At 42.3% G+C, this 23,765-nt stretch overlaps 1 protein-coding gene across 7 annotated transcripts in view; it reads right to left on the reverse strand.

The window, feature by feature from the left end:
• Nucleotides 1-23,765, reverse strand: part of ZMAT4 (zinc finger matrin-type 4) — a 198,937-nt gene that overhangs the window by 34,071 nt on the left and 141,101 nt on the right. For all 7 annotated transcript variants that reach the window (XR_003997244.1, XR_003997247.1, XR_003997245.1 and 4 more), the window contains one exon: nucleotides 23,397-23,624. Coding sequence is in view for 1 of the 7 variants with exons in the window: in XM_030538581.1 (XP_030394441.1) it covers nucleotides 23,397-23,624 (228 nt within the window). In the remaining 6 variants the exon portion in view is untranslated. The remainder of the gene's footprint in view (nucleotides 1-23,396; nucleotides 23,625-23,765) is intronic.

Raw genomic sequence — 23,765 nt, forward strand, 5'->3', positions numbered from 1 at the left:
GTCTCCCACTGAAGTAAATGGTCGTCTTCCCTGGGAGCAAGACCACTTCAGAGTCTTTAGCAGTTCTGAGATTATAAATTTGCTATCAACATAACAATGTTAACACTTTTTGGCCAAGTATAACTGGATCCACCTCTTTCCTCATTACTACAACTCAATGACCATTTATTAAAAAAGCTGCATGCCACCTTTTGATGATATCACCCAGAACCATCTAAGTGTGAAAACTGGTGAAACAGAGAGAGAATGGCCACTGAAACAAGCAAACTTTCTCAAAGGCAATAAGACCATTCTAGAATATTTAAAGGGGTTAAAATAATAAGGAATTCCATCTGACTATTTAAATTGCTTCTTCTATATATGGAAATAGGAAATCATTATTTGGATGCTAAGAGGCAGAAGAGTCAAGTTTTCCTTCTACTGCAGTCTGATTCAAAAATGGAAATGCACAAAAAAAGAAACTCTTACCCTGTTCGTTGAACTGGAAGTCCCTTGGTCATTGGTAATTTAAATTACAAAAGGAACTCACTAGCTTTTGCAGTGTTAACAAATCAGAGATTTCTCAGCCTATGTAATTGCATTAGTCTGAGGCAAGTTCAGTAAGTGTGTATATCTCTGTCCTTGACACTGGATGAAATGACAGTTTCAAGGACATAAAAGCATATACGTGTATCCAAAGGTCCAGATTTATTTTCCAGTGACTCCAGCACTGTCAGAACATTTAGTAAAAGTTGCTGTAAAGAATACTAAGTCAATCAGCATTTGAGGTACTGTGACTGCAGCAGACCACTCGAAAGAGCACCACACACTCATTGTGCTATCTAAGCCATTCAATCTTCTCCTGTGCCTCATTTTATGATTATCTCCTTTGAGACAGACTGTAGTTTCGGTGCTGAAGGTAACTGGTAAGATCCAACAATGTCAAATCAAATTTCTCCACAAAAAATCTTTTCAGAAATCCATCTCTTAAAGCAAGCAAAGATGGGAAGAGAGAAATGCTCCAATCTTTAAACACAGGCTAATTGCTTGTATGTACTGTGTGGGAAATGAATAGAGTAGTACTGGCCCCTCAAGTAAAAAGTGAACAAGAGAAGCAATGAGACACTGCTTATTGGACTAGCCCAAGTCCCTCCCTTCCTCAGATGTTGACTGGTTACAGGGACTAGCTGAAAACTAGATGAATGATCCACTATGACAATTCCTGTGTTGCTAAGAAGCATCTTCAGACCTCGAGAGATTCTTCAGGAGCTTCCATAATCATAGTGACGGAATGACTATGCTTCTCCTACTCTTATAAAATTCTGTCTAGAAGCTGCCCTTACCAACTACTTATTCACTGTAAAACATATTTAAAGCCACGTGGGAGGGAAATGCACCTCCTATATTGAGTTAGGGCCTGCTTTTTTAAAAACTTGTGCGTTATACACAGGAGTAGACCTCTCTTCTGTGAGTGAGTAGCCAGCTTAAAAATCAACAAGACTACTGTACTCAGGTGAAAAAGGACTTTCTGATGTTTGCAACTTTAAGTCCCCCAATATGCTGCATATATTATTAGAGAACAATTCAAATTCCTTATTAATAATCTCCTTCTCCATACATCACCAAAGATTAATTAATGATAGGTTTCAAAACTTTCTGCTCTAGCTGACTATTTACTTGAACCTAGGGTGACCAGATGTCCCGATTTTATAGGGACAGTCCTGATTTTGGGGTCTTTTTCTTATACAGGCTCCTATTACCCCTAACTCCCTGTCCTGATTTTTCACACTTGCTGTCTGGTCACCCTACTTGGACCAATCATGTCCCCTATCTTCTCTTACTACATAGTCTTCAGCCATCTTGTGGCACCTAATTTGGCAGTACAATTTGAAACTTTACTCTTTTTGCAGTCTACATTAGCACAATGAGTCAGAGACACATGGATTTGTAAAGAACAAATCATGTCAAACTAATCTGATAGCATTCTTTGATAGGATAACGAGCCTTGTGGATAAGGGAGAAGCGGTGGATGTGATATACCTAGACTTTAGTAAGGCATTTGATACGGTCTCGCATGATATTCTTATAGATAAACTAGGAAAATACAATTTAGATGGGGCTACTATAAGGTGGGTGCATAACTGGCTGGATAACCGTACTCAGAGAGTAGTTATTAATGGCTCCCAATCCTGCTGGAAAGGTATAACAAGTGGGGTTCCGCGGGAGTCTGTTTTGGGACCGGCTCTGTTCAATATCTTCCTCAACGATTTAGATGTTGGCATAGAAAGTACGCTTATTAAGTTTGCAGACGATACCAAACTGGGAGGGATTGCAACTGCTTTGGAGGACAGGGTCAAAATTCAAAATGATCTGGACAAATTGGAGAAATGGTCTGAGGTAAACAGGATGAAGTTCAATAAAGATAAATGCAAAGTGCTCCACTTAGGAGGAACAATCAGTTTCACACATACAGAATGGGAAGAGACTGTCTAGGAAGGAGTATGGCAGAAAGAGATCTAGGGGTCATAGTGGACTACAAGCTTAATATGAGTCCACAGTGTTATACTGTTGCAAAAAAAGCAAACGTGATTCTGGGATGCATTAACAGATGTGTTGTAAACAAGACACGAGAAGTCATTCTTCCGCTTTATTCTGCGCTGGTTAGGCCTCAACTGGAGTATTGTGTCCAGTTCTGGGCACCGCATTTCAAGAAAGATGTGGAGAAATTGGAGAGGGTCCAGAGAAGAGCAACAAGAATGATTAAAGGTCTTGAGAACATGACTTATGAAGGAAGGCTGAAACAATTGGGTTTGTTTAGTTTGGAAAAGAGAAGACTGAGAGGGGACATGATAGCAGTTTTCAGGTATCTAAAAGGGTGTCATCAGGAAGAGGGAGAAAACTTGTTCACCTTAGCCTCCAATGATAGAACAAGAAGCAATGGGCTTAAACTGCAGCAAGGGAGATTTAGGTTGGACATTAGGAAAAAGTTCCTAACTGTCAGGGTAGTTAAACACTGGAATAAATTGCCTAGGGAAGTTGTGGAATCTCCATCTCTGGAGATATTTAAGAGTAGGTTAGATAAATGTCTATTAGGGATGGTCTAGACAGTATTTGGTCCTGCCATGAGGGCAGGGGACTGGACTCGATGATCTCTCGAGGTCCCTTCCAGTCCTAGAGTCTATGAGTCTATTTGTCACAGATATTCTCAAATACACCTCATTGTTGCTCAAGTGCCTTTCCAGTCTGTATTTATTTTTCTGTAGGGACATGTGTGATTATCCACACCCTGCTGCTTATTCTTTTTAAATGTATACCTGATAATATGGGGTCATATGGGATCATATCTTCTCTAGCACATGATTTACAGCTGTGGATTAGGCAAATATTGGAACCACATAGGATTTTATTATATCAACAGATCATTATAGCACCAGATAGTCTCTGACAAAAATAAGAGCCCAAGAAATAGACATGACACACTGAGGTCCTTTCCTAAAATAGGAAATATTGCCTAAGTGGTTATTCTGGCCAAGAAAACAATGACATTGGACAGGGAGAACAAGGTTGCACCATCATTGAGATCCTGCTAGGATGTTACAGACAGAGTCAGACATGTTAAATGCACAGCTTTTTAGTGCAATTCTTCATCTCATGGGCAGCATCGTGCTGAATATGCTGATCAGATAACAATGCCTAGTGTACTGGCTAAAATGCTAGTAAATGGGTTTGTTTTCCATAAAGCTGGATTATGATTTTTTTTAAATAAAGCCAATGTATTTACTAGAACTAGCAAGGTCTAATACAAAGTGAGACTGATGTAAAGATTCTCCCTTCTTAAATATCATTTAAAGGCCTCGTCCTGCCTTGATTTTCACCAGATACTTTAAGAGTCATTGTTAGTGGACATAGTGTCCTGGACAAATACTTGTGTGTCCTCTGTTACTCCATTCTGCCTCTCCTCTTGAGGAAGCAGACAATGGACCTGAATGCAAAGTCTACTTCGCCACCTATGCTTTAGGCTTGAGATGCTTGCATTCCGAGCAGTGTGATTTCATGGGTAAGCCCTCATTTGCTAATCTCTCATAATAATAAATGTAGTGTGCAGAAATATTCACTATATAACAATTCTATTTTTTTAATAAAACCCCTTAAATTCAAACTTAATCCAGCCAAGAATTTTGCCACACGCAGTCTGCAGCAGTATTGTACATTTAGCTGCTACTGTGTATGCACCAAATGATTCCAAGATCCATTACTCTTTGTTATTTAGTGTGTTCACTTGTATGCATGTAACTGTTTAATTTAAGACATTCATTTAGCACGGTTGTCTTGAGCTGCAATTACCTTTGTGCAATGCAACTACCATTTTTACACATAAAAATTCAGTGTTGGTGATGTCACATAACTCATCCTCCTGTAAAAGCCTCCCAAGTACTTGACGATACAGGCAATCATGCCAGAAAGGATACTGCTTGATTTATTCTGCAGTCTAGTTCCATAAAGATGAATCTCACTCATGCTTTCAAATTTGTTTGACTCACTCATGCTGAGTCTAAGTTCTACACTTTGAAGTGTTTTGGAAGGTCATCCTGGACTATAATATGTTACTTCTCTGTTCTTGAAGTAATGAGTAAGACTTCCTGTGACTCTGATGAACTACATATGCAAGCTGTTTGTGCACATAAATCCAGCTATTCCCTGTGATTATCAGGTGTTTCTGAACAGTTTTCTGCTACTTTTAAAATCAGAGCAATAATGCCAAGAGAGTGCTGTTTGTGTAAAGCTGGGAAGAAATATTGCTTCTTTGGAAGGAAAGGGAAGGGTAGCAATCAGCTTACTGATTGTCACTAAAAACAGATTCTATTACACAGCAGGAGGACTAGTGCTCAAGAACATCAAGCATACTTCCGATCAGATACTTTTACATAAAGTCAAAAGTAAAACTTCCTAAACCAGTAGGTGGAACCCAAAGGTGAAATTCACTCCTCTGTAGAGGGCCAGCACAGAACCTATGCACATTTAAGTTGCCTTAATGCCCTGGTGAATTCAATTGTACATCCATAACTTGTTTCAGATTCCACCATGGCCATTCCTGAGTCTCTTCACTCAGATTATCTTAATTAATATTGCATTTTACTTTGTTTTTGTTTCCAGCAACTAAGGAATCCAATGGTAAAGCCCTTGTGGATAAAGTCTAGAGTCATACATTGCTTGGAGAAACTTCTACTTTTCTCTCTTCAAAGCACTAAATTTGAACCTGATTTTAACATGGACTGAGGATTTTGTTCATTTTCATCAATTTTAATTTCATGCCACTCATTAAAAGCTTGTAGCCAAATTTGTATGAAGAAACCTTTGATTAGCAAAAGAGTAGTTTATCATCAACAGATCCATCAATGTTGAGTGAGCCTCCAGGCCAGATCCTCCTCTTAGCTAGGTGAGGTGCACTAGCTGCCTAGCTCAAAAAATGGATATTAGGTCAGCATCTGTGTGCACTATAAAGTATTCTTTGCTAGCTGGCATTTGAGATTAAAATCAGGAGTCATGTACTGAAATTATGATGAGGCGCCGTGCTGGATTTCAACAAAATGCTAATGTATTGTTAAGCAAGGGAAAGGCTTACAAGGAATGATAAGGATCAAAAAGATCAATGTAACCAGCTCAGAAACAACACACTTCTCCCAATCAACTAGGCACAGTGGGCCAAATCCCTAGCTGGAATAAATTAGCTCCATTGAAATAGTGTACCAATAATGACATTAGTGCACACAAATGAATGGAGGTACCCACTTTACGTCTGCTGAGGATCTGGGTCAGTGCTAGCATATTAGTTGCACTGTTGCATCTTTTGTCAGCTACCAAGGCACCTCTAGCCAGCAAGAACACAGCAACTTATAGGGATTCCATTTTAGCCTTTTGACCAATATATGCTGGCTAGCATATTATATATATAGGATATATATATCCTATCAGTAAAATGTATTCTCTGCAGCATATATACATTAGTATGCATTAAGCAGAAAAGCTTCCCTGTATCTTAACTTAGGCCTGGTCTACACTCCGGGGTTAGGTAGAATTTAGCTACATTAGGTTGATTTAAAAATGACTGCGTCCACACAACCAACCCCATTCCATCAACCTAAAGGGCTCTTAAAATCAACTTCTGTACTCTTCTCCGAGGAGGGGATTAGTGCTAAAAATTGACTTTGCTGGGTCGAATTTGGGGTAGTGCGGATGGAAATCGATGATACTGGCCTCTGGGAGCTATCCGAGAATGCTCCATTGTGACCGCTCTGGACAGTACTTTGAACTCCGATGCACTAGCCAGGTACACAGGAAAAGCCCTGGGAACTTTTGAATTTCATTTCCTGTTTGGTCAGCGTGGTGAACTCAGCAGCACAGGTGACCATGCAGTCCCCCCAGAATCGTAGAGCGTAGAATGTTTCTATGCTCCCCCCATCGTCTCCATCCCTGAGGTTATCACAGATTAGAAGGCGAAAAAAACTGCACTCACAATGACATGTTTTCTGAGCTCCTGCACTGATAGGGCACAATTTAATGCATGGAGGCATTCAGTGGCAGAGGCCAGGAAAGAATTAAGCGAGCGTGAAGAGTGGAGGCAGGACGCGATGCTGAGGCTAATGGGGAGCAAACGGACATGATGAAGCATCTGGTGGAGCTGCAGGAAAGCCAATGAGAGTACAGACCCCCACTGCATCCACTGTATAACCACCTACCCTCCTCCCCATGTTCCATAGCCTCCTCACCCAGACGCCCAAGGCTCCGGACACCCAGCCACTCCACTCCAGAGGATGGCCCAAGCAACAGAAGGCTGTCATTCAAACAGTTTGATTTTTAGTGTGGCTACAATAAGCAATGTGACCTTGTTCTTCCCTCCTCCCCCACCCCACCCAGGCTACCTTGTCCGTTGTCTCATTATTTTTTTTAATTAATAAAGAAAGAATGTACGGTTTCAAAACAATAGCTACTTTATTTTGAAGGGGGGAGTGTAGCCGGCTTACAGGGAATTAAAATCAACAAAGGGGGCAGGTTTGCATCAAGGAGAAACACACACAACCATCACACTGAAGCCTGGTGGTTTTCAAAGCCTCTCTGCTGTGCAGCGCACCCTGCTGCACTCTTCTAACTGCCCTGGTGTCTGGCTGCTCAAAATCAGACGCCAGGCGATTTGCCTCAACCTCCTACCCTGCCATAAATGTCTCCCCCTTACTCTCACTGATATTATGGAGCACGCAGCACGCAGCAATAACAATAGGAATGTTGGTCGCATTGAGATCTGACCAACAGTGTCAGCGTGCTTTTAAACGTCCAAAGGCACATTCTACCACCATTCTGCTCTTGCTCAGCTTATAGTTGAACTGCTCCTTACTACTGTCCAGGTTTCATGAGCCATGGGAGCAAGGGTAGGCTGGGGTAAGTGTGACAGCACGGTGCTGCCAGCTGGGAGAGCAGCCTGAGGCAGAAGCCTCCAGCTCGCATGATATTCCAGGCAGGACTGAATCTCCGTGAGATGAAACTTAAAGAAGAGAATGATCTGAAGTCTCTGGCTCCTATTCAGTGCTCTAAGAGGAGGATGGCCATGTCTGTCCAGGTGCCCCTGATCGACCTCACTGAGGAAGATTCCAAGGAGTCCTCCCAGAGCAGGAGTACCACTTCTGCCAGCAGCACCCAGGAGGACCAGAACAGATCCCTCGAGCTCGCCACTGGGGAGCAGGAGAGCAGAGTTGCAATGGAAGTGGTGGAGCCATACACCATGCCCTGGAGGTTGCTAGGAGCCGGGAAGAGAATACATTCCCAGAGCCCCCGGCCAAGCTACATGTCCGACAAGGATGGGTACTAGTCCTACTGCACCGTCTGCTGTGAAGGCAAGAAGCTGCTGCTGTGTAACAATGGCAGCTGCTGCAGGTGCTTCTGTGTCGAATGCTTGGAGGTCCTGGTAGGGCAAGGTACCTCAGTCAAGACAAAAGAGCAAGAACCCTGGAGCTGTTACATGTGTCAACCACGGAAGTGCTATGGGGTGTTACCGCGCAGACTAGACTGGAATGTACAGCTGCAAGACTTCTTCACCAGGGACAAAGGACAGGAATGTGATGCATCTAAAATCAAAAAGGCCCGCACTTTTCCCAGAGTCACCACTCTTGATAACAGAACGTCAATGATTGCATTGGCTGCTTGGATCACAGCAAACCCCCACAGTAGATTTGCCCACAACAGCAGTGGTGATGGTCAGGACCAGCTTTAGGCCGATTCAACCAATTTCCCTGAATCAGGCCCCGTGCCCAAGAGCTGGTGCGTCGTACCGGGGTGGCCCAGCTTCCCCAGGGGGCAATTTAAAGGGCCTGGGCCTCCCAGCAGGGGCTGGATCCCCAGGCCCTTTAAATTGCCACCAGAGCCCCACTGCTGGAGCCCTGAGGTAGGGCTGTGGGGCTCTAGGGGCTATTTAAAAAGTCCAGGGCCCTCATTGCTTCCACCGTCCCAGCCCTTTAAATAGCTGCTGGAGCCCCACCGCTGGAGCTCAGGGCTCTAGGGGCTATTTAATGGGCCAGGGTGGTAGAAGCAGGGGAGCCCGAGGCCCTTTAAAAAGCCCCTGGAGCCCTGGGATAGCGGAAGGCTATTTAAAGGGCCGGGGCTCCAGCTACCTCTGCCACCCCATCCTTTAAATAGCCGCCAGAGCCCCCCCACTTCCCCAGGGCTCCCTCAGCTATTTAAAGGGCCGGGGCGGTAGAAGCAGGGGAGCCCTGGGCCCTTTAAATAGCCCCCAGAGCCCTGGGATAGCAGGGAGCTCGGGGGCTTTTTAAAGGGCTGGGGCTCCAGCTGCCTCTGCTGCACCCCCTGCCTGCACCAGCCCCGCACTCCCTGCCCTGCCAACAGTCAGCCCCTGTCTCCAGCCAGCCCTGCACCCCCTGCACGCAGCCATCCCCTGCTGCACCCCCTGCCCGCACCAGCCCTGCACCCCATCCTGCCCGCACCAGCCCCGCCCTGTCTGCAGCCAGCCCTGCACCCCCTGCCCACAGCCAGCCCCTGCTGCACCCCCTGCCCTGTCTCCAGCCAATCCCTGCTGAACTCTCCTGCAGCCCTGCCCAAAGCCAGCCAGCCCCCCACACACCCTTACCCGCACCAGCCCTGCATCTCCTGCCCTGCCTGCATATGCCCTGCACCCCCTGCCCTGCCTGCATCCAGTCCCGCACCCCCTGCCCTGCCTGAAGCCAGCCCCTGCCGCACCCCCCTGCCTCAAGCCAGCCAGTCCCGCACTTCTCTGTCTCCAGCCCTGCCAACCCTGTCGCACCCCCCTCCAGCCCTGCCTGAAGCCAGCCAGCCCCACACCCCTTGCCCTGCCTCCAGCCAGCCCCATGTCCACTGGTGCCCTGCAGTTCCCAGGGCGGTACCCTGCACACCTGCTTCAATGAGGGGGGCAGGGAGCAGCTGGGACCCACACCTGTGCACACCCTAGGGTGACCACACAGCAAGTGTGAAAAATCGAGATGGAGATGGGGGGGTAATAGGATCCTATATAAGAAAAAGGACCCAAAAATCAGGACTGTCCGTATAAAATTGGGACATCTGGTCACCCTAGCACACCAGGGAGTGGCGAGGACCCACACATGTGAAACGGAGCTCATTAATAACGATCAACAGCATATATGATGCAATGTACATAGTATATAATTTTATTATTTATATAGTTATGGAAAGTAAATAATACATGGAAGAAATGAAAGACTTTTTTTTACATTTTTTTTTTTAGTCATCCGTGCCGGGGCCTCACTAAAAATGTTTGAATTGGGCCCCACACTTCCTAAAGCTGACTCTGGTGATGGTGAGCTAAGTGGGCTCCGTGCTTGCCATGGTATGGCGTCTGCTCAGGTAACCCAGGAAAAAAGGCACGAAATGATTGTTTGCCATTGCTTTCACGGAGGGAGGGGCGACTGACAACATGTACCCAAAACCACCCACGACAATGTTTTTGCCCCATTAGGCACTGGGAGCTTAACCCAGAATTCCAATGGGCAGCAGAGACTGCGGGAGCTGTGGTATAGCTACCCACAGTGCACTGCTTCATAACGCGATGCTAGCCATGGTAGTGAGGACGCACTCCGCTGACTTAATGCGCTTAGTGGGGACATATGCAATTGACCGTATAAAATTGATTTCTAAAAATCAACTTCTATAAAATCAGCCTAATTTCATACTGTAGACATAGCCTTATCCCATTCTCTTATGCTAAATATCCCAAAACACCTTGCATTTAATGAAGTAAGCTTTGGCTTAAGTAGAAAGGAAAGTTGTCAGGTTTTATCATAACAACAGGCAGGAAGTTACTCTCGCAGGCCAGTACTGGAATGTCCCAAAGGAAGAAGACAAGACATATGATTGTTCTACCCTAGTAAAGGCTTACAAGGTGCCATCACACTTGGTACCTGGAGAGCAGCAGAGGTTCAGAATAAAGAGATAAGGGGTACACCATGGTATCAGCAAAACAAAGCAGAAAGCAGATTGGTTAAACTCTAGTTTCAGATGACAACACTGTACCTTTTACCAGTAAACAGGCAGGGTATAAAAAGATGGCTTTAGGGTTGTAATGGTGGGAGCACACCTTCTGTGTGAGATGGCTGTAACAATGCTGCATGAGTCAGGCTCCCAGAGACTGGTACCAGAGAGAACATTTTTCCTATGCTACATTGTTATTGGCTTAAAGCAATAAACCTGACTGATACTGATTATTTGGTCTTTTGAATATATTTCATAAGGAACCAAAGTGTGGTTGCACACACACTGAGATAATTAACCCTTTATTTGCTTGACTAGAATGTAACACAGAGTAAAAAGCATCACTCCTGGCATACAGCATCAGCAGCCCTTTTTGTGACAGCATCCATGACACTAAGTGAGAATGATACAATTCCTGCAGGGGAAAGAGGCTGCAAAATCTCTTAACTAAAATATGTTTTCAGACCGACTTTCACATTAAAAATATTGAAGTGGGAAATTATAGGAATATGAAAAAGAGAAATAAAATTAGCTCTGGATAATCTACAAAATTGAACCATCTTTAAACAGAGAATAAAAGGACAACAGTTAACATGGGAACTGCAGGGCACAAGATCAAAATTAATGATATTCTGGCTGACTCATGCTTATAAACACTGCCAGCCTAAAAGGGTGACGTTGTAAGATACAGGTCTTCTAATCAACTGAGGTCTGGACACAGTGACATAGCATCCGGTATTAGCATGGAAGGCCTTTTTGCCACTGAAACAGAGAAGTGCTCACATCAGTAAGAGCAGCTCAAGTTGGGAGTTTTTGTGCTAGTCCTCGAAAGCTCTGTTTAAATAATGCTAAGATTGTGACCCAAACTAACAGTGGCGAGAAAATCCCAGGCAACGCTGATCTCGATCCTTTGATTTTTACTCTGTGCACTGAGCTGGATCTAAGAAGCATGGCTCGAACACCAAGGCTAAACAGAATTTTTCATTTCACATCCAATTTTTTAAATGGAAAAATCTAAGTTTTCCACACAAAAATTGTAACAAAATTGTTTTGTTCAAAGTTCTTTTATGGAAGAACATTTGGATTTTTCAGCAAGATCTATATAGGGGTCACATTTGGTGCAGGTTTAAATTATTACAGACATATGTCTGCTTGAAGATAGAAGGTGTCATTAACTGTGTCACAACAGTGTTAGCAGCCTTCAGACATCAGCTGACTTTTATGCTTAGGCTCATGCAGAACGTTAATGGCTAGATTTCAAAAGAGCTCAGCCCTTATCAGGTGTATGATGGATACTGAGCTTTCTGAAGATCTGGCTCTCATTTTGGTGCCTAAATGGAAGCTGAGATCTTTTGAAACTCTTGCTTTAAATCTGCCATGAGCTGCCAGCTGCTAAAGCCATGGCACAGCATACTTGGCAGGATGGCTATCTATCTGACCTGGGTATCTGGGCATTGTCACACAAGACATTCCAATAAAAAATAAAACTCTAATGCACCAATAGCCCCACCAAGTACAAGTGCACTGCTGATACTGACACATGACAAAGGAGGGCTCTTATCTCTGGACCAAAATGTACCAAGTTGTACAAACCTCAAATGCCAAAACACATGCCACCTGTTTTCAAAACTGTTGGCCTTTCCTTCCCTAACTCTTTGCCAGAGAGCACAGGTGTTGGAGCATCAGCATAGAATTTCACAGGATTGGTCAAGATAGTTGGAATAGATAGGATGTGGAGAAGGTAAAATGGTTTCTAAAGGGAAGTGAGCCCAGTTTGATAGTGGTTTTTGTTTCAGTTCTACGGGTGAGAAGTAATGAGTCAGAATTAGGAAGAACTTAAAAATTAATGTTCTTTCTGCACTTGTGTTTACCTTTGCACTATCATAACACATCAGAGTTCCCCTCCATGAAACCTGACACGTATTCATGTAAAATTGAATAAGTGCCTATACCCTGCAAATAGAATATTAATAAATAAAGTCATTAATGTCATTCTGCATAAAGTGCTTTAAAACACATTCCACAGGAACACTTGTTAAATTCTTTTTCACTAAATAAAAGTGACAGCATAGAACCAAAAGTTCTTATACTGCATATAGAGAAATTATGGCCTGAGGATACACAATAAATTCAACTCTGCCAGAATTTTTTAAGATATATGTGCATCTAATCACTATTGGTTTTTGTTGCTATGGGAATATATGTGAGTTTTCCAGCGATGACATTCCTGCATAGCCATCTCCATTCCGAAATCTAGAGACCAGATGACACCAAATATCACTAGTATTTATTCTAGAGAACCACTGTTGCATTCGCCTTTCTGAGGCAGTAACCCATCACCTCTCCCTGCACCTTTGCATTCCTCCTCCATGCGGAAGCTGAATAGTCTCTGTCAGAAAGCTCCTGTTCCAACGGGCTAGCTACAGAATTCCATTTTCAGTCAGACAAATCCAAAGGAAAGACCAGAACAGACTGGTACCTAGGAAGCATATGGAGAGTTGTACTGGCTCTGTTGCACTATGGCTTCTGGTGGTGTTAGTAGTTAGGCATTCTGCCTGAACTTTTAAATACTTGAATTGGGAAATTCTCACTCCCAGCAGCCTAGACCTCTTGGTACACTGGTATTAGAGTACGTTGGCACAGCAGTCCCATCCTGAGCTGTTTGGCTGTTCTTCTGGGACGCTGGTCCCTATTGAGCAGTTTCCTAAATTGTGATTGAGACTTGTGTGTACCTTTCGCAAGACCTCAGATAAGGCTCTTCTTGCAGACCTTATGGGCAAGGTTAAATAATTTCCCAGAACTGTACTAAGCATTCTCTCTGGGAAACAATTATTCCCTCAAAAGTGAAATAAATAAGGAATAGGTAACAGTGGGCTAGAAAGACAATTCTGCCTGATTTTATGCTTTCTAGAAATCTCATTTTCTTTTTTAGCATCTAGGTCTGGTATCACTTCCAAGTGAGATGTAGAGGCAGCTAATCTGTCATTGTACAGAAGTACATAGAAGTTAAGGTTATAAATACCAACAAGATAAAGTCTTTATAATAAATTATCAGCTCACTCTCTCCATTCAAAGGTATACATAGGACATAGCAAAGGAAAAGACACACAACTCACTCAGTGAAACACAGATATTTCAAAGACTGGACCAGCTTTCAAAATGAAAGGATTTTGATATATAGTTTCAGCTCATAGCTAGCAATAAGCAGAACCCATAAAAACCCTTAAATTCCCCATAAAAACCCTTTGAAAGACCTGTCAATTTCTCTGCATGGCCTTTGCCCATGCAGTGACCACCTACTTTATAGGAGGAACAAGAGAGATCAGTGAGAAAAAATGCCAAATGAGAAGCAAAACTGGTGAAAAGTGACCTGATGGAGCAAAAAGCAATTTGCTTTATGCTTGGTGAAGTTTGGGGAACTTTTAAAACTGCCAAACTGGAACTCAATATACCTAAATGCAGCAGCTTCCATTTACTGTTGTTGAATAATCACATATGTTGGGTAGGAAGATTCCAAACTTTATACTTTTGTTATTATGTTTGTAAATTTTTATCCTTTTATGGTTCCACTAAGTCTCACTATCTCTACTGCAGTTCAATCAGGGACATCGCTGAGCGCGATCTGCATGCCACTCTGACGACACTGATTGTGCCTTAGCACATACCAGGAAAGATTACAAGAAGGTTGTTGTTACCTACCACAAAGTGAAGTCCTAGCACCAATCCTAGCTCCCCATCCTGACATGAGGAGCTGATACAAAACTCTATCGACCTCTTCACTGGCTCTTGTGTACTCTACTCCAGAATACTGCTCACCCGCTTAGGCACATATCACTTGTCAATTCTCAACTTAATATCGTCATGTGGACTCTTACTGATGCAGTAAAACCAGGGCCACAACCATAGCTTCCCATACTGGCACATATCCACCCATCTCAAATGCATCACAACACAAGACTTTTTCAGATTTTCCATTGTATTTGTACTGGAAGGCCTTTTTCCCCAACATGAAGACCTAAATAACATACTGACTCAAATCCAGAAAACCTTTATTTGCTTGCAGCAAGGAACTCAAAACTCGATGGCGTGGAGGGATGCCAACCTGCCGAATAAACACCTCATTAAGGGGAAGGAAAGTGATTTTAATTTCTCTCTTCCACGGTATGTTTTCCTATTCAATGCATGGAATGGGACCCGCCTCACTCTCCCCCAATCCCCTCTCACTTCCTTTCCTTAGTTATACTGAGTCATAACTGGAAGACAGGATAAATCACTAGCTGTGCTAAGACTGCACACCAAGCTCTGGAAGCACCCGCTGCAATACAGAGGTAATTCGAGTGACAGAAATCTTCTGTCAATTTTGCAGAAAGATAACCTGCTCAGACAGATAAAGTCCTCATACATGAAGAAAAACTGGCATGCTATTTCACATATGGCTAAACATAACCAGGGCTGCAAACATCACTCAAATGCAGCAAATCATTAGGGGAAAACCAAAATTCCATGTTCTTGTATTGCTCATGGAAAGAACATTACAAAGCTTTGAAGCTTGTCACCAGGTAGAAAAGGCTGTCCGATGACAGCATTAGCTTTTTTGGACCTGCTGGCTATCAGAGCTGAAGATTATGAAGAGATCAAGCTGGCACATCTGACACCTGTGTGGGACACTTTAGGCAAACACTGGACTGGATTCTAATCTGAGACATGCGAATATCCATTCCTGAATAACATGAAAAGCTTCCTCTGCTCAGGCAAAGCATCTGATTTCCAGGGCTGTGCAGTCATGATCCCACATACCTCAGATTAGATCTGAGCACAAAGAATAGAGAAATAATGCCATTAAGGAGACTTTTTTAAGTGTTTATTTATTACTTCGGAAAAGAAAATAAGACTTCAAAGTTTCAGAATAAACACTTGGCAAAAAAAAAAGTGTTGATGCTTTCTCTTTCTATAAATCTCATTTGTCCAGAGCTATAACTCCACATTTATTTTTCCAAATACAGATTCATATTTAGCAATACATATTTTATTATAACCATTATCAGAAAATCAAGATTGCTGGAATTTTGTAGTTCAGGCTACACTGCTCACTCCAATACTATAAAATGCATCAAACATTAGGTTCCCAGTGTAGTCAAAACAGAATTAATATTTAAAACATGATGTTGCAAGCCAGCTGGGATGACTTGAAAAGGAAATGAGTTTGCCATCCAGTGAATACTGAGAAAATATAACCTATGGGGAATGGAGAGCACGAGAGAGTACAGTCTGCACAGCTTATTGACAAATGCAAAAAGAATGTGAGAGAGAGTAAGCTGGGCAATTTTGCACTGATTAAAGCAAGTTACAATCCAGAGGTCTGCCTTCATCTTTCTTCTTGTCTAACAGAAGACACTGTTAGCTTCCGAGCTAACAACATGGAGGAAAAGGTATTACAGTCAGTCTTTTATACAAAATGTGAAAAAGATCATTTTCTGGCTACACCATTCTTTTTAGAGTTGTGGTACAGTTTGTAGAACAAACAGTCTTAAATCCCTTCCATCTGCATCAGGACAGGGCATTAATGCTGATGCTGAATTTGCCTCTCTGAAGAAGGAGCCAGATAAAATAAATGTGGCCCATTAGCCAGACACAGAACTATTTTGAAGCCAAAGTAAATGATGTATATATCCCTAAAACCCAGTGAAAGATTCTGCACTTTCCTTTTGGGAAGTAGGACATGAGCTCTTTAGTTTAGATGGAACAATAGGCGGCTTCAATCAAGGCACATATAGAGCCTTGGAGAGTTGCATAAGCCTGATGCAGCTTTTCCTTAATAGATGCAGAAGTGCAGACACAGGGGTGGAAGGGTGCCTTTCCTTATCTGTGCTGGCAGCACTCTTCAGAGGATTTGTCTGATGGCTTTTAGTCACAGATACCGTATTAGGCTGACAGCCTCAAGTATCTAAATAGAATAGATCACTTGGCTTCACTTCTCCTTGCCTAAGGGAAACTGTGCATCCATGAGGCTCTCACTTCCTACAGGCAAAGGCTGAAGAGTCAGGGCTGGTTATGTACCTGCAACCTAGATTAAGAACTATCCTTTTGCCTTCAAAAGTTTCTTCAATCTTCTCAAACAGGGACTTCATCCTAGGACAAAGGCTAGAGTCCTGGCAGACAAACACCACCGAGACTGCCACCCACCTGTGTGAACAACCAGCAGCTAAGAAATCCTCACGAGCAAGAGCAGTGTGAATGCCATAACAACAGTGTGGATTTGTCTCCAAAGGGCTCAGGCCACCACCAGCATTTCTTTGCCAACTCCACAATCTGATGGTAGTACTGGCCCAGACAGCCGCACAATGCAGCATTTGCTGAGCCATCGATCCAAACACAGGTGTTTTGCTGCCTTTGCCACTATCTATAGCAGCTCTGACATGTTATTTCTAGAATGACATTGCAGTGCTGCTTTGTACTCACTGAGCTGTTATGCATTCAATGTAATTCCTGCAAAGACTGAGTGATTTTATGCCCAGTAGCTCAATACTTATTAGTTAGGCATAGTAGGATCTCAGCAGTAAAATCTCATGTTTCAGGACATAAACTGATCACTGCAGGAGTCAGGAAGGAGTCCTTTGTCCCAAGTCCAGCAACACTCAGCTGGTCCAGTGAATTATGGAGAGTGACAGATTTCCATCTCTCTCTGAAGCATGAAATGTTTGCCACTTCTACAGGCAAAATACTAGACTTAGCAGGCAGGTCAGTGATCTGATCCATTATGGCAAGTCCTACATTCCAGTGATTTTACAGAGCTGGGGGTGTCCATAGAAAGAGTGGGGTTATAATCAAGAATTGGCCTTTTTTTCTATCCATGCATACATATATACATGCATGCAACACTTCTTTTCATGTTCTAGAGAGTCAGGTCTGAGAAGGGAATTTATAGACAATTCTCTTCTTTTGAAAGATGACTTTGTTAATGCAACACCAGTGGAGAAAACATGTTATAAGTGGATTCTGACATTTTCAGCAACAAAGGATTAATCTAGTTCACTAGGATGGTTGCTGTTGGCTTAATTGCTAACAATATCTGGTAGAATTTCTGGTTGGGAATTTTTTGTCAAAATATTTTTTTCATCAAAAATGCAGATTCCTTTGTGGAAAGTGTTGGTTTTGATTAATTTTCTGTTTTGAAACATTTTTTAAATGAAACATTTGAAATTGTTGAAACAGCCCATTTCAACATTTTCAAAGGGAAAAATTCTATTTTTTCAGATCAAAATAACTACTTAAAAATTAAGTTAATTTTAATTTATATTTAAATTTAAAAGATCAAAATCTAAAACAAAATGTTTTGAAATTACTGTTTTGATTGATCCAATCTAAAGTTTTTCTGGATTTTCAGTTTGTGAAAATCTGATTTTGACCTTTTGTCTCATATTGAGACAGGAAACATATTTAAAAAATTGAAAATTCTTGTAGTATGAGAAAACAGTCTCCCGACCATCTCTAATCTCCGTAGTACTATGTGGATATTGGGGATAGCAAGGCCCAACGGGGGTGCTAGAAAGGAGCACATTTAAATTCTCTAAATTTCCTTTCTGGACTTCGGAAGAGAGAAACATTTTGCCTCATTTTTATTTCAGGCTCATGTGTGTGCTATGGACATTTCCAAAAAGTGGCTGTGAAATCCTTGGACTCTTCGCAGCTATTCCACTTCACTGAACACAGCATAAGAAGTTGCAAGTGTAAACAGGGCTGAGAGCTCTTGCTGAAGTCCACCCTGTGAGTTATGCAGGAATTAAACTCTGTGCTTGTTCTGGGCAGGGACTGACAAATTGGGACAAAACACCTGCCCCTGGCAAACATCAAACTGCCAAATTTTAATTTATTATGGGCAGCATTTCCTCCTGGAGGAGAGGCATGTGACCACAAAACTCACTGCACTTAGCCACGTAACTACCCAACAAGGTGGGAGTGGGAAGACAAATGCAATAACTCAGGTGTCAAAATATAGACTAGGTACAATTTTCAAAAGCCCCTAAGTGACTTCAGAGGCCAAGACTCACTGAAAGTTACTAGGACTAGGGACCCTAAGACGCTAAGTCACTTTTGAAATTGGGAATTTAGGTGATTAAGTAACTTAGGTGCTTTTGAAAAACTGATTCATTATATTAATAACGGTAATTCTGGGGTATTAATAATATTAATTTTGTTTGTTACACAAAAATTTACTGTGGATGATGCAAAGTTAGGATCTGGATTCACACCCAATCTCCTCTAAGCTCAAGCGTGAGGAGATCTGAGGTTCTGATTCAGGAACAGCTCTAACCAATCAGAACACAGATTTACTAGAATGGGCCTGAGTCCCATTTTATCTGAAGGAGCCTAAATCGGGAATAATTCCATGGAAGCCAAGTTACACTGGCGTTAATACAGTTTTAAGATCAGAACCAAGCCCTGTATCCTTTTCCAATAACTCCTAAAATCAACCACTCAGTTCAGATTGTGATGTGGATTCAAATGATGTTCTGCAATTATTATACCAGCTAAACAGGCCTGTTCCCCACTGGATTGAGTCTATAATTGGAAATCACAGACAGAAACTGAAAGTTATGATTAGCAAATAAGGAATTTCTGTTTGCAGTTAGACCCTTAGGGTGTTATGATCGTATGTCATGCTTATCAAGTAGTATGTCAAGCCTCTGACATGTAGAAAATGATGTGAAATCACTTAAAATTACATATGATTGCTGAATGCCTGAGAGAATAATGAATAGTGAATAACATGCCTCATGTGTGAGCAGCCACTAATGTTAAACAAATGTCATCTCCTTTCCGTTCAGAAGATTTTGAAATACTAATTTCACAAGAGAGAGAATTGCAACAAAAACTATATTTAATAGCAATAACAGCGCAATTTAACTCAATCAAAAAAAGGAAATTAAACAGTAAAGTGATCATGTGACTGGAGGAGGCTTGGAGCAGGATCTTATCCTATGAGTGCATAGGTTTTGCTTAAGAGCTTGGTCCTGACTGCACACATATTTTGCAGATGAAATCTCTGATAACATTTCTGTTAGTAGATTGCTAGAAGATGGCCAGAGGTGAGCTTTTAAATGAACTGGGCAGATTGACTTTGATGGTATTTGGAAGTTTACTTCAATATTGGATGAGATTCTCCTGGCCAGCTATGCTACACTCAGTGCAAGTCCAGAGAACTGAGCAAAGCACTGCTCCTCACTCTCAGAGAGAATGGACACCAGCCCAATCCCAACGTCCAGGTGGAGCAGCCTTTAGACCACTCTAATTTACACCAGCTGGAAGTGGAGGAGTCACTTGGACTGAAGAATGGGCCAACAATATTCCCTTTTCTCCTGCACCAGGAGCCAGCAAAGGGCTGGTGGAGGAGCTACTAAAATGGCCCTGTACTTCTGGAGCCTTCTCCTATGCAGGGGAATCCTTCTGGGGCCATTGAAGTTGCAGAACTGGGTCCATTAGCTGTACATTCAGGTTTTTTCTCCTCCAAAATGAAAAGTTTGATCACTGAAAATAGGAAAAAGTACCCCCCAAAATGCCCAAAACTAGCAGCAAGGTGCCCTCTTTTTCTCTCAGAGATGTCTGTGTGCATCTGTGCACACACATGTTTATGTTTCCTTCTCTCCTATAAATTGCATTGTCCATTAATGCATGATTTACTGATACTATATTATCTGCAAATATAAACTATGTTATGGAGATCAGAACTGCAGCAGATTTTCAAAAACGCAGTGTGGACCAGTAGGTACCTTAAACTCCTCCATTTCTAACTCTCCTAGACAATAACTAAATGAATAAAACATTCCACAATTGATTTATTTACTGCTACTAATGTTCCCAGCCACACATGAAGTCAGCAGAGTTCAAGGTAGCAAGCACTTCCATATTACCGTCCCAGTTTATTCTTCACTGCATATGTTCAGCAGGTGGCAGTGAGTCAGCTTATGAATCATATTTATGGTATTGTGAACCACACTGGCTTTCCCTGTGTAGCACATGAAGAATCTGAGAAAGCATTAGAGGTTTTATTTGAATCCTAGAAATTCATAATCTACAGTATGTCTATTAGTTATTGAAGGGAGACAGTAATTTCCTTCAAAGGAACAAAACTGAAAATGATATGGAATGTCCTGCTGTGAAACCAAATCCTTGCACTGCTTTGAAAATCTGAACTAGTACCTCTTCCTTTGTCTATTTCAATTAATTATTCCTGTATGCATATACTGGACCATATTACATCAAAATGAAACCTGTGCCTTAAAAGGAGCTCCATAGTTGTCCCTTTTTAGGAATTCTCACACTTTAATGATATATTCTCAGCATTTGATGTCCTCCACTGGGGTAAGTCGGCATAGCTCTATTAAATGAAGCTACACTGATTTACACCAACGGAGAATCTGAGTCAAACACTCAGACATATTTATGCAGAGTATTTATCAGACACAGGACAGTGAAAGGAGGATCAGAGACACTTGTTGTCTTTCATAACCAATTATAGTTAAGCCTTGAGCGTGTAGCTACCAAGCAAGAATTTTGGGGTGAGGCTCACACCTGTGACTGATGCAAAGGTAAGACTCAAGGTCAATGTTAAGTATCAGAGGGGTAGCCGTGTTAGTCTGGATCTGTAAAAAGCAACAGAGAGTCCTGTGGCACCTTTAAGACTAACAGATGTATTGGAGCATAAGCTTTCGTGGGTGAATACCCACTTCGCCAGACGCATGTGATGTCAATGTAGAGAGCTAATAGCCTTACATGGGCTGCGGAGCAAGTCACTTCCAGTTACCAAATGGGGATGGCCCTTGTGTCATTTATTTAAAATACAGGCCATTCAAACACTAAAGAATGTAGAGGTCAAGTCATTAAGATGTGTATTTCTATAAGAGCTGCGGTGCTGATAACTCAGGCTGAGGAACATTTGCTCTCTAAGCAAACAGACATAAAATAGACAGGTTATGACTTGTCTCCTTTGGTGCCCTGACATGGTCTGATGCTGTACTTGCAGTTTAAGCAAGTGGAGCAGGGTCAAGGAAGGTCCTTTAGCTGATTGGAGACAGTTGCCTAGCATACCTTCCATGAGAAGGCAAGAAACCTCCATAGAACAGTCACAGTAAATAGTTTATACTTTTTTAGTGCCTTCCACGCAGGAACGTCACATCATTTCACAGCCACAAATTATACCTCACAACATATCGAATGAGATACGTGTTTTGCTCATTTTACAAATGACTCAATGGAGGCACAGAACATCCTTTGCCCAAGGCTACACAGCAAGTCAGTGGCAGAAATGGGAATAGACCCCTGGAGTCCAACTCCCAGTCCCACCGCGCTAAGTACTAGACTATCGTTCTCTCTGTAATGTGGCACCTAGCAGAGTGATCCTGTGTTTGCCAGGGTATCGCGACATGTGCTAATCTCCAAGACCCTCTTTCTTTGAAAGAGAGACACAAGATATGCTAAAGGACCAACTTTGGAATGATACTGCTATGACTGCAGAGTGTTATCCCACAGAAAGGCATGCAGGTTGTCGGCCTATTTGCCTTATCAACCACAAAAACAAGAAAAAAGGAGGCTCCTTATAACCTAAATGAAATAATGTATATACTTGTTAGAATGTTTTTGAATACTGTCTCAGAGGTTGCGGTTTTAAAGATGTAACTGAGCCTGGTGGAAGGCCTGAGCTAATGTTTTAAAATTTTATATTGGTAAAAATTAGTATTCATATTACTGAGCTGTGCTGATTTTAAAACACGTATTTACTGTCTTGTGCGCTATGGCCTAAGGCTCAGACACTACATTAATAAACTATCCTAGAAAAAGGAATGTTATGAAGAGCTGCATATGAGCATCATGAGCCAAACACTGCATCCTTTTCTTCTACAACCAGACAAAGCTGGAATCTGCTAACTGCTAATTGAAATGACTAAGGTGAACAGAGAAAAACTAAGCTGGAAACACATTACAACCTTGTCATAAACAGATAGCTAAGGGTTAACGTCTCTTTCACCTGGAAAGAAGTAATCTGAACCACCTGACCAGAGGACCAATCAGGAAACAAGACTTTTTCAAATCTGGGTGGAGGGAACTTTGTGTGTGAGTTCTTTGTTCTTGCTTCTTCTGCCTGTATGCTCTCTCAGCTATGAGAAGGATTTTTTCTATTTCCTGCTTTCTAATCTTCTGTTTCCCAGTTGTAAGTACCAAAGATCAGATAGGAATTCATATGTTCTTTTGTATTTACATGAATATAGTTGCTGGAGGCCTTTGAATTGTATTCTTTTTGAATAAGGCTGTTTATTCATATTTCTTTTAAGCAATTGACCCTGTATTTGTCACCTTAATACAGAGAGACCATTTTTATGTATTTTTCTTTCTTTTTATATAAAGCTTTCTTTTAAGACCTGTTGCAGTTTTTCTTTAGTGAGGAACTTCAGGGAATTGAGTCTGTACTCACCGGGGAATTGGTGGGAGGAAGAAGTCAGGGGGAAATCTGTGTGTGTTAGATTTACTAGCCTGACTTTACATTCCCTCTGGATGAAGAGGGAAGTGCTTGTGTTTTCAGGACTGGAAATAGAGAGGGTGGACTCCCTCTGTTTAGATTCACGGAGTTTGCTTCTGTGTATCTCTCCAGGAACACCTGGAGGGGGGAAGGGAAAAGGTTTACTTCCCTTTGTTGTGAGACTCAAGGGATTTGGGTCTTGGGGTCCCCAGGGAAGGTTTTTGGGGGGACCAGAGTGCCCCAAAACACTCTAATTTTTTGGGTGGTGGCAGCTTTACCAGGTCCAAGCTGGTAACTAAGCGTGGAGGTTTTCATGCTAACCCCCATATTTTGGACGCTAAGGTCCAAATCCTCCTTCTAAAAGAATAGTTGCTTTATGTTCAAGACAGGCTCTTACCTCTCAGCTCTCCTAGATCCAATGTCTTCCCTAGTTGTTCTAATAAGTCGGCCCTGGCTGCATTCTTTTTGTGCTTTTTGCCATCATAATGTTGTTGTGCCATCATGGGGTTATTGAACCAGGCTGCACAGAGCTGGCAATACCTGTCTGAGTCTCTTCTTTGGTGAGGTGAAGATACCACAGGAGAACTATCCGCATGTGGCTGCTTTAGTGAACTCAGAGTGGTTTCTGTAAAAGAAAACAATCAGACATGGAGTTTTCCCAGCCCAACCGCTATTCATATCATACCAAAACTTTAAACAGACAGTCCCCACATTTGACACAAAGAAGAATTAGCAGCTGTTAGCACCTTCCATTGCAAATACTGCT

The sequence above is a fragment of the Gopherus evgoodei genome, chromosome 19 (assembly GCF_007399415.2).
Source record: "Gopherus evgoodei ecotype Sinaloan lineage chromosome 19, rGopEvg1_v1.p, whole genome shotgun sequence".
Lineage (NCBI taxonomy): Eukaryota > Metazoa > Chordata > Testudines > Testudinidae > Gopherus > Gopherus evgoodei.